We start from the raw sequence: 15,697 nt of genomic DNA on the forward strand, positions 1-15,697 counted from the left end.
CACAGTTTTCGTTGTTGTGAAGTAGCATGTGAGTGGTTCACCACAAATGCTGTTATTGCAGTCACCTTCTCCTGGTAATGATACTGTGAGTGTTCATCATTAGGAAGTTTCCTTTTCTTTTTTCTTTTTTTTAATGGGAGCTGTATTATTTGCAGAGGCTTCCTACTTTACAAAACAAATGGACCACGATAAAAAAAAAAACGATACCATCAATGAATAAAGCAGTTTCTTACTAAAGATCAGTGTGTTTGTCCATCATTTGATGAAGGTGTAACAAGTTGACAGCTTACCTTTGCTCGGCTTGTTTCGCTGATACCTTAACTTCCAGATTTTCAAAAGGTTTATATTGGTAGCCAAATTATCTGCAGATCTGATGGCTTAAGACGCAGACATTGGATGATTAGAATAATCTGGTTAAATCTGGTTAAATTGTATAGTGAGAAATGATATTAAGAAACAACACCGTATTGTTAAAATCTGGCCTAAAACTAGATATAATATCAACTCATGACAGCCTTTTAAAGACAAGCCCATTACAGCTCTATATACTTTGTGGTTAACGATTATGTGGATAACATACACATTTATTCAACTGGATATACATGAAATAGGTGCATTACTCTTCGTAGATATAGATATGAACAGTGTTCGAGAATATGCAGATCTGAGCTTTGCTACACCAAAACAAAACTTGTTTCTTTCTCTAAATTTAAATAATATAAATACAGTATGTGTTGCTATAAAGTGTTGACGGTGCAGTGTTGACGTATTCTTTTAGGTCAACCCTGAAGTTAGCAGCACAAGGGATCCATTGACAATATACAATGGGATTTCCCCATTAGACTTTAGTATATTGCAGAAAATGAGCTTTGTGGCTCACACAAGTTTTTAACATATACTTTATTAATCCAAAATTGGGAAAAAAATATGATACTTACTATACTAATCTCCACATATTAACACCACTTTACGATTTTGGAAACGTAAAGGCAATCAGCAGGAGTAAAAAGCTAACTTAATGCTATAAACAAACTAGATAACGGGCTGCGCATCACCACCGCTAAGCTAAAGGTGGACTTGTGTCGGTGTGATGACATTTAATAGCTTATTTAGCTACTTGTTAACAACCGCTGTTTTTAAAGACACAAAGAAACTTCAGACATTCATGAGTGGGGTGTTAACTGATGTTTTTTTATGTCATAATAAGAAAATCTCTTCAGCTTGTGTTAACCACAGACCTTATTTCAGGCTACTAACCACCAAGATGACTCTCTGGCAACCGGAAGTGGTTAAATGCCAAGTCATTTCCCGATTTTAAGACTTATTACTGTACAATTCTATATACGATTAAGGCAGCATTTCATTTGTTTGTGTTGAGATGCTTTTTATGGTGTCTCACAATTTTAAAATAACATTTTAACTAAATCCAAACTGACAGGAAAATCAAGTTACAAACCTATATATGGTGAGTACAGATTTAAAATTGATCAATTTGTTGATTTTTTTGTCAATGTTGAGTTTCTAATCCTGTGTCTCAAACATTGAGTGGACCCTAACAAACAGTCTTTGAAACCCTTTCCACTTGGATGTGGGTCTTGGAGACTGAACAGACTACCGTGTATATTATAACATCCCAATGTTCCCGTATGACATTTCCCTGGATCCTGTTGGGACAAGATAAAAGGCTTTGTGGCCTAATATCACTGTAACTGCAGGTGTGGAGGCTCCCATTTCACCAGTGTCACTGATGTTCACAGACGTTTGGAGAAAGGAAAGGGGACAAAACAGCGAGACATCTGCACGTTTGGATAAGCATCTGAGGGTTCAATCAAATTCAACACCTAGCAGGTAAATGTTTGGAAATTTCCAAATCATGGGTATGTGTGTGTGTGTGTGCGCATGTTGAATGGTCTTATTTTGAGTCTGTTCTGGCATGTCATCAAAGGAGATACCACAACCAAAAGGCTTTATCAGGAATGAGAACAATATCTGTGTGATCATTTTCCTGAGGAGGCGCAGTTTATAGAAGACTCCTGTTAGTAGTTTTTGTCGTTGAGCTTGTTTACGTTAACCATTTATGTCTGAATTTAGACAGATGGGCAGGCCTTGTTCAAATAAAAGTCTTGTTCATGTGGGACGTGAACTTGATGAATTACTCCCATTTATCCTGTCTTTTGTAAAATGCAATCATAAAGAATTATACAAGCTGCTCAACCCGCTACTGCACCGGATACGGCTATAAAAGATTCAGATTTTATGACCTGTCATGCCTTGATAAGCAGAGCAGAACTTCAGTCGAGATTGCCTTTTACATTTTCCTCAAGATAATACTGCTGCCGCTTGGTGTAGGAAGACAGAAATCCTGTCTAAAATACAAAGGATCAAAGTAAAAGATGTTGTGAATTATATTTTATATGTTAAACCTTAAGCTGACGCTTTGATCTTGCAACACATAGACCCAGTTCCAATCTGGCACCTACACCCACCCACTCTGTGACGGGAGTTGGTATTCCCTTTTTAAGTTGAAGTGTATAAACACAAATATAAAATTTAAATATTTTTCTCTCTTTTTGCACTATTTTATTTATCTTATTTGCACCATGTATGTTGAGTTGTTGGAGGAGCATGGGACATAAGATTTACATTGCCAACATATACGTTGTATATGCTGTGCATATGACCAATAAAACCTTGAAACAACGTCTAGTCCTTTCTGTTGGAAAAACCTGGAACTGAGTTTTCGTATCCGTGGTGTCGGTATTCACATCTTCCGAAAGCAGCGAACTAAACCAGCTATGGAGAACAAAACCTCAGAAGTTTCCTTGATGTAATTACTCAAATGTTTTCTTCCTTCTACGTTAATGAGCTTGCTTGACTTTTGCAGAGTTACCTGTCGCATCAGTAAAGGGAGTTAAGTTAGCAGCGTTTCAGATTCAGACTTTGAGGGTTTTATAACCGTCTTCGACTGCCCCCCAATTTGCTGAGATGGTAAATAACATGGCGGGCCCTCAAAGCGAATGTGCAAATAGTGTAGTTGGGTACAAGAGATTCAAAACCCAATTATAGCTTCTTTTTGGGACTTACACAACATTAAGTCAGATCATGAAATGAGAGAGGTTTTTGTCCTTTCCGAGAACCAGCACCTTATCGTGGTGGAGAGGATTGTGTGCCCCGATGAACCTGGGGCTGTGTTGTCTGGAATATTTTGTTCCTGGTAGGGTCTCCCATGGCAAATTGGTCTCAGGTAAGGGGCCAGACTAAGATTGGTTCAAAAGACCTCATGGAAAACATACATGAAAGCGAGGATACCCGGCCCGGAGGAAGCCCGGGGTCCTCAGCCAGTCCCAGAAGGAGGACTCGTCGACGAGCGTCTGGTGGCCGGGCTTGCCACGGAGGCCGGCCGGGCACAGCCCTACTAAGCAACGTGGGCAACACCTCCGCTTCCCCGTCCCGCGGGGCCACCACCTACGGGAAACAGCGATGGGGTCGGGTGCGCTGCCAGAAGGGTGGCAGTGATAGCAGAGGGTCTCGACGGACCAGACCCGGGCGGCAGAAGCTGGCTTTGGGGACATGGAACGTCACCTCTCTGGGAGGGAAGGAGCCGGAGCTTGTGCGGGAGGTGGAGAGTTACCAGTTGGATCTGGTGGGGCTCACCTCTACGCACAGCGTCGACTCTGGAACCTTACTTCTTGATAGGGGTTGGACTCTATTCTTCTGCGGAGTTGCCCAAGGTGTGAGGCGCCGAGGGGGTGTTGGGATACTCACAAGCCCCCAGTTGAGTGCCGCTTTGTTGGAGTTTACCCCAGTGGACGAGAGGGTCGCCTCCCTACGCCTGCGGGTTATGGGGGGGAAAACTCTGACTGTTGTCTTTGCTTATGCACCAAACAGCATTTCAGAGTATTCGGCCTTCTTGGCGACCCTGAAAGAAGTCCTGTATGGGGCTCCCGAAGGGGACTCCTTAGTCTTGCTGGGAGACTTCAACACACACGTGGGCAATGATGGAGACACTTGGAGGGGCGTGATTGGGAGGAACGGCCCCTCCCGATCTGAACCAGAGTGGTGGTTTGTTACTGCACTTCTGTGCTAGTCATGGATTGGCCATAACAAACACCATGTTCAAACATAAGGATGCTCATAAGTGTACGTGGTACCAGAGCACCCTAGGCAGAAGGTCCATGATCGATTTTGTTATCGTGTCATCGGACCTGAGGCCGCATGTTTTAGACACTCGGATGAAGAGAGGGGTGGAGTTGTCAACTGATCACCATCTGGTGGTGAGTTGGGTCGAGTGGCAGGGGAAAACTATGGACAGACCTGGTAAGCCCAAACGTGTAGTACGGGTGAACTGGAGATTGACGATTGTCGAACTCAGATTGAAGAGGAACAATGTGGTTTTCGTCCTGGTCGTGGAACGACGGACCAGCTTTTTACTCTCGCAAGGATCCTGAAGGAGGCCTGGGAGTACGCTCATCCAGTCTACATGTGCTTTGTGGATTTGGAGAAGGCGTATGACCGGGTTCCCAGGGAGATACTGTGGGAGGTGCTGCGGGTGTATTGGGTGAGGGGGTCTCTACTCAGGGCCATCCAATCTCTGTACTCCCAAAGCGAGAGCTGTGTCCGGGTCCTCGGTAGCACGTCGGACCGATTTCCGGTGAGGGTTGGCCTCCGCCAGGGCTGCGCTTTGTCACCAATCTTGTTTGTGATATTCATGGACAGGATTTCGAGGCGTAGTCGTGGTGGAGTGGGTCTGCAGTTCGGTGGGGTAAGGATTGCACCACTGCTTTTTGCAGATGATGTGGTCCTAATGGCTTCATTGGTCTGTGACCTTCAGCACTCACTGGCTCGGTTCGCGGCCGAGTGTGAAGCGGCTGGGATGAGGATCAGCACCTCCAAATCTGAGGCCATGGTTCTCAGCATGAAACCGATGGTTCAGTCATCCGGGAGGGACTCGGAGTAGAACTGCTGCTCCTTCGCGTTGAAAGGAGCCAGTTGAGGTGGTTCGGGCACCTAGTGAGGATGCCACCTGGGCGCCTCCCTAGGGAGCTGTTCCAGGCACGTCCAGCTGGGAACAGACCAAGCGATAGACCTAGGACCAGGTGGAGGGACTATATCTCTTCGCTGGCCTGGGAGCACCTTGGAATCCCCCAGTCAGAGCTGGCTGATGTGGCCAGGGAAAGAGAAGTTTGGGGCTCTCTGCTGGAGCTGTCACCTCCGCGACCCTGAGGGATAAGCGGGGGAGGATGGATGGATGGATGGATGGATGGATGAAATGACATTTTAAATGCCAGCTTCTTATTTGTGAAGATTATCAGTTTTCTTCATCTTATAACAAAATTAATTTGATATCTTAAAGACATTTTTACAAGCAATTTGTTCATGCGAATAATTCAAACAACAATAACAAGAACAACAAACAAGAATATAATTATTCACAACATTGTTTCGGCCAAGAATACTTTTAGACAGAATGCGTAATAACGATGCATTTTATTGAAGAAGTGCAACTGTCAGTATAAATGATTATTTTTTGTATTTGTTTCTCTTATAAGCGCACATTTTTTTCAAATTGAATTATGATAAACTTGAATGGGCATTTGCACTACCTTGAATTTGCATTTAATCAGTGAGGTTAGGGTACAATCAAACAAGAATATCTAAAAACACGGCATAATAATTCGAACAAATGGGATAAAAGGATTGTCTTTCTCATAACTTAATCTCTACCTAACGCAAGCAAATATACTCAGACAACAACTCAATAATCAATCAGACGCCACAGAGGGATTTCTTTAGCCCCCCCCTTACACAGGTCAGAGGTTCAGATTAGCTCTTGGAGCTGTGAGCCAGTGTTTTGGTGAAAATAAAGTATCATAGTGCCTTTTCTCATTCCATCCTAGTTCTAAAAAATGTGGTTTTGGGAATCCTGCAAATGTAAAGTCCCGTAAAACGACTTGGCAGCCGAGGAACATTTTAAAATATAAAAAATATCAAACTTGGCCTGAAATGTAAGGTATGGTTTGGAATCCAGAGTGGCTGAGGCAGAGCGGTACGAATACAGAAACTGCTACACAGGGAGCTTCCACCAAGAGAGAAACAAGAAACTAATTTTAAGCAGAGGATCACTCATCTAAAATATTATTCACACTGAATGAGAAGTCAATACAATAAACCACATAACACTAACTTAGAGGGGAGTAGACACAGAGGGTAACTTTTTTTCTCCTAGCCATGGTGATGGATTCCAAAATCCACTGACCATATTCAGATTTTAAAAGCGCCAGATTTTGTTTTCAGGGGAGCCTTTTGGTATTCTAGCATTGGACTGGTGGTTAGTGTAAATGTGTCTCCCTTTTAGTCAAGCACACAACATCTCAGTGAGCATGGTGGGTTAGGGTGATTATTTCACTCACACTGGCCGGCTCCTGCTGTAGAAAGTGTTGCTCTTCGCAGCCTGTGCAGCCTGTGCAGCTGCTTTCTTCTCCTCAAATTCCTCTCTGCTCAGGACTGTGCCCTTGTGGCCATGCTCCACCAGCTTAAGGGCCAGCTCCCTGCTCTGCAGGAGAAAAGAAAAGGAGAGGAGTCAGTCAAGGAGAGAAGATACAGGATTTTGGCATGGGAGTGCTATCTTTATTACTATTAAATGTCGCTGACCTTAAGGTGATGTCCATTTGCTAGCTGTGTTTTGTCAGACGGCCCCAGTACTACAGATGTTAAACTTAAACTTATAGACAAACCAAGAGCAGCAGCATTTTAACATTTTGCAACTCATACTGCATCGAGTATGTATAAGACTACACTGTGCAGTCTGATTGTTAAGTAACAACCTGAGTGCTCGGACTGTACTGAAATATAAAATAAATCGTCACATTGTCCATGGTGGATAGTTCTAGCTTGAGTTGTCAATAAAGTTAGAAAGCACCAAGACAGGTAGAAATGTGTTTGCTAGCAATGGTTTGTATGATTAAACCCACATCCCCTGCCCCCTAATGATCCTAATTGATCAAAAACAATCTCCTGTGTCAAGTGCGTTATGTGCGCTGGATAGCATTTGCCTAGGTAGATGTAGACAATATGATGGGCCCATTTTACAGAGAAATGTTGAGGGCAGCTAGCTAAGTTTTACTGTTAAAGTTGTACAGCAAATGCCCTAACATACAAGTGTGGCCCCAGTAGGGTGCCAGGTAGCATTTCAGATTATCTTATTCACATAACACTGGAACATTTTGTTTGTATGTTTACATTGAACAATGTGTAAGACTGCTCAAGAAAAGCATGGACTTGTTTACATACAAGAAAAAACCTGTCATTTTACGAAAAAGTCTTCGGAATCCCCATCCTGCATAGTGTATGAATCTGTGGTTATTTAAGGACGAATCATACAGTGTATTCAGTGTCTGCAACATCCTGGATTTAGGTCTTGCTAAGCAATCCCTACAGAGCACTGACAAATGAAATGTTTCATTTGTCAGCCAGAAAGATTTAGGATTTACTCACCACTCTGGCTTTGAGTCTAAACTTGTTATTTCACTTTCCTGCCTAAAATATCAAAGTGATAGCCAGCACTGCAACACAAAAAGCTTCAGATATAGTAGTTTGTGGGTTAAGTGTAATTTAATGCACAGGTCCACTCTTTTTCTTAGTGTGTGTGCTTGTTGCGCATGTGTGTGAGTGTCCATGTGTCATTGCCCCTGTAGGGATTGTTAGCTACATTATTCCAATCACAGTTTTGCAGACCCGCCATCATTATAGCCAAGCCATAAAGTCATCATCTAAAAACCAAATCTTGCTGTCAAATCCTGTGGCTTGTAAGATCAAAGCTTCGGCCACATGTCCTCCTACCCAAATCCCAGGAGCCGGGCCTGCGTCCGCACCCGAGAGGAAAAGTTATATTTTCCTTCAACTTTGATGTGGCTTACCAAAAATGAGTCTCAGACATTTGCCGGACCTAAAATTGGCTTGAAAATCATTGTCTTCATTTTCAAGGCTCATCGAATAGGTCTATGTGTTTGAGCTGCTTTTTATTACTATATAAAGTATACTAGCACTATTACTATTTCACTTTTCTGAGTCATAGTGTGGCAAATTCTTTAAAAAAATTAAAATTACACTTATAATGAGACAATTTATCAGAACGTAGTCCATATCAGCGTGACCGCATAGGTTAGATGACCTGGGCCAACTTTGGTGTGTCCCACACAGGGGTGATGGAGTTGGATTTGTGATTGACTGCAGCTGATTATCAGGGCAGATATGTAGTTCTTCTCTGCTCTGTGTGTGGACACAGGTGTTCAAACAAAGTGGTCTGTGGCAGCAGCTAGCAAATCATTAGCAAGTGGGCCATCTGCTGGGCAAATGCAGGACTGCCCATTAGCAGGTTCATTTCAAGCCTATAGAAGTATTTGCGTACCAGTGACCAAAAACCTGAAGAGAGCTACATAAAAGCAAATAATGATGAATTATAATTCAGAGTTTCGACCCTTGACATGAACGTTTTAACTGTAAACTTGTAGCGACATAGACAATTCCTCTAAAATAATATATTTTAAATCCCATAAATATGTTTCATATATATTTCAGGTGATAACAGCATTTGCAAAGTAGACCATTAATATTTTGGAATACAGTTTTAAGATTTGTTCTCTCAATGTCTTGTACTTTTAAGAAAATTCTATTGAACATGCTAACGTTTTTATTTTTGCCAGGAGTAATTATATTGTCAAATTGGGCCTTACTAGTATCACTTCTAGGACAGAGGATTCACAGAGACTTCTTTGTGACTTTTGATCTTTACACATTTTTAAAATTTTTATCAAAGATGATCATGTCGTTGTGTGTTTTAACATTAGGATTGAGTGAATCACAATTTAAATGGGCATTGGTGGTACCTGCCTATTAAAGCTGCTGTCTAACTTGCTTTGATCAAAACTGTGTATGACTGCCACCTGGCGTGCGACCACTGGCACTACAACAGCAAAACGTATCACCATGGAAAAGCCAGCAAATGTGCAACTTGAAACACAGTGCTTTGATTAGTGGTCAAAAAAGATACCAGATTCTTAACTTGAGTAAAATTACAAAAACCACAGAGCAGAAGCATTAATTCCTCACAATACAGAAGCTGGAACTGTTCAAGTCTTTGAACAAAAATCTTCTTTGCTGCCACTTTCTTTTCTGTTAATCCACTCATGGTTTATCTATAGCAAATAATCATATTTTAAACGTTTTTCCACAAAACTATTGTGTGTCAAAATCATAATTTATAGAGTAACTAAATATGTAAAATAAATAAATAAAATAGTAGGGAGAAATATAAAGTAGTATCAAATAACAATAGTAGGGTAAAGTACAAGTAGCCTACCTCAAATGTGTACAAGTAGACCTACACTACTTGGGTAAATGTATTTAATTACTTTCCACTGACTTTAATAATACAAAATGCAATACGGCTTATGTTAGATAAGTAAACAAAAGATACATGCATAGCAGGACAGCGTGTAAAATCAGCTGTCATGCTATTCCTGCACGTCAACTAGCTGCTGCTTCTGCTGCGGTCCTGAAAGCAATATCTGAAACAAAGTGGAGTTGTTACTTTACTTTAATTATGTAATAAGACTGCGTTTGGCGACAAAGACGAGGCCGAATTGAAGAAGGGGCTATGTGATTTATCTTTAAGTACAAAATGAAGTTACTGTAACGTGCACTGTTGCATTATTACAAAGATGACCTTAAACTAGCTGTTTAGTGAATGCGGTTCTGACGTAACGTTCAAAACAGAACGGGGTTACCTTGAGAAAGACATGTTACGTTTCAGTGAGGAATTACACCAACATTTTATAGCAGAGTGACTCACTTTTAGGTAAAATAAATCCATTGGCGTGACTTTTGAGTCGAGATAATCTTCGTAGACTTTAAACTGTGTTACTGAATCATAGACACCAGCGGCTGTGTTGTACTCCATCTTCACGTGCTCGGTGTTGTTAGGCTGCTATAGCAACAATCAGCCATCACAGGAGGCGGAAGTCCAAAAACTGCACACACACACCCACCAAATGCTCCTTTAAAATTTGACTAAAGTGTTTTATAAACGCACTCAATTTCATAAATAGATGCATAAATAATTATTACAGAGGTTTTGTTTTACAAACTTATGAAGGTTAAAATTGAAAAACAGCAATTTGGCAGGGCAGTTAAAATCCTGGTAAGTTAAGTTTACAGCAAAATACCGCAAAAATGCATATAACCACCACTAAATAACAAGAGATGTGGAAACCAGAAGTGCAAAATGCTAACTCATTTCAAAGTTATAGGACTGATTACTGGAGCACTGTGTTCAGCTTCAGAGAAAATGTAGATTTTGATGTAGATCTAGTTTGTAATGTAACTTTTTTTTTTTTTTCCTCAGGAGAACTCTCTGACGAATGTCTTCACCAGTCCTTATTCGTCAAGATTAAATCCAAGTTTGTCTAGAGGTTATCATAGTAAACTATTGCATTCAACTAATTTAAGTTCAAAGTAATTTCTCACTAAATTGCAAGTTTTAAAAGTACTACATGTCTGATTACCTAATTAACTTAATTGAACTCAATATACACATATATGGAGCTTAAACCTGTAATTATGTAGAATATGACAATGTTACTCAGACCTATGTCAATCCCTAAATTCTGGCATCTTTCAAAAATATTTGGCCCCTTTATTGACAGTAAAATACAGAATAAAAAGTAGAGTGGGAATGTCCCCACTCCATTTAAAGAAGTACTGTGATTCTTGGCTGTCATTATCAACTTTTATTATAATTTTCTTTAATTTTCTCATTCAGCATTACTTTTAATGGCTCTGCAATGACGTCCACGGAAAGTGAGGTAATGATTTGAAATGTTTTTATGAGCCGTGCTTTCATGCCCCAGCCATGTAATCCATGTCCAATGTGAGCAAACGCAGACAGAGAAATAAGATAGGTGAAGGCAGAGGGATGAGCAGAGCAGTGGAGATGTAAGTTGCTTAACAAGGGAACCTGCTCCTTCAAGATCAACTTAAAATAAAGACTGTCACGCAAGCTTCATCGTACTTCTGAGGTCACCAAGGGTGTTCTTACCTAGAAATAAAGACCCACTTCATTATTTAAGAGCAGTACTGTATGAATAATAAACAAGAAAATCCTGTTGTTCTTATTCTGTGTTTAACAACCTTTTTTCCATGGTGATACTCTGTCTTTTCTTTCAACGTGAATGAAAGAATCTTGATCATTTTAGGTTTGGTTTATAGCATACTTCAGCCTATTTATTTTTTCATAGTTATACACATTTTGTCTCAATACAGGGGAATGACAAATGAGTATCCTGCACATAGGTAGAAGTAAAAATAACAATAATAATTCTTTTTTGTTGTTGTTGTTTATTATTTAGTATAGACATTCAGCTGAGGTGTAAAAGTGAGACTTTGCAGTTTGTCAATAATAATTTGATGAATTAAATGAAATCATGATTCAATTTGATACTCACATTTTGGGGGTGTTAAATGTCAGTATCTTTTTTGAAGTTAATTAAAATAAAAACAAAATGGAAATAAAACATTGTTCTTGTTATGAATTATATTTTAAAAATGTGGCATTATAGCGGGGGTGATACCATTGGAAAATGGTCTGTAGTTTGTTTTGTGTCACATTTCAAGCTCGACAACACCCATTGAAAAAGCTGCCAACTTAAATAGCAACATTTAAAAAATATGTTGCTTCTCAGTGAATCACTTGTCCTAATGTCTTTCAACGAGTTGGAGATTATTGCTATTTTACTAATTTGGCTCCATTGCACCTGTTTACCTTATTCTCAGAATATCGTCACCAGCAAGCTAACCAAGGCAGTTTTCGATTTATATATACCTGGCAGACATCTGTACTCCACTGAGTGCACTTTTGCAGAACAGAATTGATTAAGCAAGTGATTGTTCCTCTCTGCATTCAAGGTGGAGAAGTGCTGGCACCTCCTGATTGGCCATCCCTTTAAGTCATCATTTATTCTTAACTTTGTTAGTTTACTCTGACAGCTAATCCTGAGACATTCTAAGTGAAGATGAATCAGAAATATCCCTCTTCTATTATTCCCAACCATATATTATTTGACCGAATTAACTATTTTGGTCACTTTTTGTGCCGTTGTAATGTACCGAATAAGCTTGTAAGGCTCTCACAGTATAGATAGTTTTTGGCATACCACTGTTAGTATATGAACTGACATTATAATACTGATAGTATTTAGTAGTTGGAAGGACCTGGAGGATTTTTATACAGCATATTATTTATTTTTTGAAAACAATATGTATACCTACGACGGAGTATTAGGGCCACATATGAAGAAAAAAAATATTTTTGCCGTGACGAGATTAAAGTCGACACGGCGACTTTAAAGTCGACATGTCGACATTAAACTCGAAATGTCGAGAATAAAGTTGAAATGTCATGTCGAGTTTAATCTCGACATGTCGACATTAAACTCGAAATGTCGAGAATAAAGTTGAAATATTATGTCGACTTTAATCTCGACGTGTCGAGATAAAACTCGAAATGTCGAGAATAAAGTTGAAATTAGTTGGGAGACATAGCAACCGCTCCCACAGGTCCTGCACTGAATCCGAAATGGCTTGTGTAGATCATTTGGTCAAATTATACTTCCGAATTGGATTTAACAATAAAGAGATCCTCGCTGTTTTAGCGCAGAACCAGTGTGGTGATTAGTGTAAGAACCATGCGTGACTCAAACTGCACCTGTGGAGCGGTTGCTTTCTCTCTGAATAGTTTTCAGTGTCAATTGACATAAAGTCGAGATTATTGTCGACATGTCGAGATTAAACTCGACATAATATTTCAACTTTATTCTCGACATTTCGAGTTTAATGTCGACATGTCGACTTTAAAGTCGCCGTGTCGACTTTAAAGTCGACATGTCGACTTTAAAGTCGCCGTGTCGACTTTAATCTCGTCACGGCAAAAATATTTTTTTTCTTCATATGTGGCCCTAATACTCCGTCGTATATACCAGACTGTTCGAAAGATAAATATTTGATTTTCCGTTTTGGCCAAATTTACGATCATGTTTTACACTATTAACTTCCATAAAGTTAAGAATAAAATGCACGGATCAGAAGCCGAGATATTCTGACTTGTGTCAGGGTCCTGACCTCTGACCTCTGCTGAAGAGAGCAGTAAGAAATCTCTTCTCTTGACAGAGTGACACAAGATCTTAATGAGGTTGAATCATTAGTTTCAGGGGAGGAGGAATCCCTGGTGCTAAAAGAAGATGGAGAATGTTAGCGAGTAATCAGCCCTCGGGCCTGTTTTAAACTAAAGTAAAAACTGTCATGACCTCAGAGAAGAACATCAGCCAACAGTCTCGTAAGGACACTTGCTTCATACAAACACCCACCCACCCACACACACACACACACACACACACACACACACACACACACACACACACACACACACACACACACACACACACACACACACACACACACACACACACACAAACCTTTTCTTTATAAATCGACCACTGCCATCCTAGACTCTTTTTCTTTTACTCGATATTCCAGTTGGGAATATCATATTTGCATGTTTCAGTATTTAAATCTTTATTTTATATTTAGAACCTGCTATGCAATTAAGCATTCATTTCAAGAAGGTAGTATCTTAAAGGGGCCCTATTATGCTCCTTTTCAGGTTTATATTTGTATCTTGTGCCTCTACTGTGACATGTTTACATGCTTTAATGTTCAAAAAGCTCTTTATTTTCCTCATACTGCCTGTGCTGCAGCACTTCTTTTCACCCTCTGTCTGAAACAGAGAAAAACTCTAATGCTAATGTTTTGTGAATTGAGGATAGAAACTTGGAAACAAAAAACACCTAAATTAGTATCTTGGTGTTTTTTTTCTGCTATTCTAAAAGAAGACATGTTATGGAATAGAAACATGTCTTGTAAATTGCACAGTTGAGGAACCTGCCATCAAGATTTTTCATACATTACATAATTACACCGTAGTTGTGTATATGATACAAAAAAAAAAAAAAATTGAAAACCTTGAAACCTTGAAAATAGCTTAAAAATCAAAAAATGGACCACTGCTGAAATAATATCCACCTGTAGTGTTTCATCGAATGTAGAAATACCAGAAAGCATGATCTGTATACCCAAGTAAGCATATTTGGCCTTTTAAAAGTGATCTACATTTACAACATCATACACACATATGAAGATCAGCTGATATGTGCACTGTCTCAGAGGATTAATAGCCATATTACCTAAAAATATTTTTCATACATACTTTTTAAACTTTTTAAATTTTTTTTAAACGTGGTATAAAATATGTCCAAAGGATGTGTATGATGAACAATCAACACGATGACATCACATAAGATCATTAAAAAATACAAACAGTTTATAGAAAGAACAAGGAGTTTTTTACTTTGCTATAACAAAGAGAAAAACACCACGTAATGCTTGGCCGCAGTATATATTGTACATACCTTTACAATGTATTAACCTGTGTATTAACCATAAAATAGAAGCAGTTAACCACATTTAAACACATTTTCTTTCACATATTAGGTTGTGCTCATCTAAAAGTTATTCGAAGGCATTTTAGTCGGGTAGGTGGAATTGTTTAGTTTTTTCTCCCTTTTTCATAAATTTCCTTAACTGGTATCTGTATCCCATGATTGTCCATCATTGTGCATATTATTAGGTGAATGTGAATAAGGATGCAGATGAATAACATTGTATGTTATGATTTTGATCCTCTACTGTGACATGTTTACATGCTTAAATGTCTCATACTGCCTGGGCTGCAGGACCTCTTTTCAACTTCTGTCTGAAACCAGAGTCCAGTCTGCTCTGATTGGTAAGCTGACCGGCTCTGTTGTAATTGGTCAACTGCTTGGAGATGTCCCGCTTAACATACAATGTGTTGGAGCATCAGCCAATAGATGTATGTGGGTGTTACATAGAGATGCCACTATGATACGGAAGTAAACAAAGGAAGACAATGGAAGCATTTAACACAGGTGGGGAGTGTGTGGGAGAGAAACTCCCTTTGGCGTGAACATTGGGGATTTTAGCCTTTGCAGATCAATTACACGCACAAAAAAACGATACAAAACACTAAATGAGAGGGAAATCCCCAAAAGCCTCAAAGGGACCCTTTAAGATCCAGCCCAAATGGGAATCACTGCACCAACCTGAAAACCAAAGCTATAATTGTGCTTTGTATAATTAAATTCAAACAGTTAGCTTGCCAAGCTTATGCAGCACATTGGATATATCATGGGCACTGTAAACCATTTTTTAACAGGCGTAACACATGGGAGCAGATTATTAGCACGTTCGACAGAGTATAGTCAGAAATATTATAATCAATAATATTTTTGAATGACTGAACCTGTATCCAGATTTAATACAATACGGTGTGATCCAGACATGAAACCCAATACTTTATCCACAGCTGTTGGGTTCTGGACAGATAGTCGAATACCGTATGCCCTCTGCTTGCTTGGTTTTATCTTGACATTGGATTTTGATATAAAATTGCAACAGAATACTGTTCAAAGATATAAAGTCAGCACGTTCATTACCCAAACGTTCTTTTTAAACCATTGTCTAATACTTGCAATTTAAATATAACATTTCTATACACATGTTTTTTACT

The 15,697-nt window shown here is 39.5% G+C and overlaps 1 protein-coding gene across 2 annotated transcripts in view; it reads right to left on the reverse strand.

Annotated features, from left to right (window-relative positions):
• The window catches only part of cfap299 (cilia and flagella associated protein 299), a 74,314-nt gene extending 64,322 nt beyond the window's left edge, over positions 1-9,992 (reverse strand). For both annotated transcript variants that reach the window (XM_063898033.1, XM_063898032.1), the window contains exons 1-2: positions 9,851-9,992; positions 6,411-6,553 (exon numbers count right to left, since the gene is read on the reverse strand). In XM_063898033.1, coding sequence (XP_063754103.1) covers positions 6,411-6,553; positions 9,851-9,958 — 251 coding nt within the window. In that variant the 5' untranslated portion in view covers positions 9,959-9,992. The remainder of the gene's footprint in view (positions 1-6,410; positions 6,554-9,850) is intronic.
• Positions 9,993-15,697: the final 5,705 nt, after the last annotated feature.

This window comes from Eleginops maclovinus, chromosome 12 (assembly GCF_036324505.1).
Source record: "Eleginops maclovinus isolate JMC-PN-2008 ecotype Puerto Natales chromosome 12, JC_Emac_rtc_rv5, whole genome shotgun sequence".
Taxonomy (NCBI): Eukaryota; Metazoa; Chordata; class Actinopteri; order Perciformes; family Eleginopidae; genus Eleginops; species Eleginops maclovinus.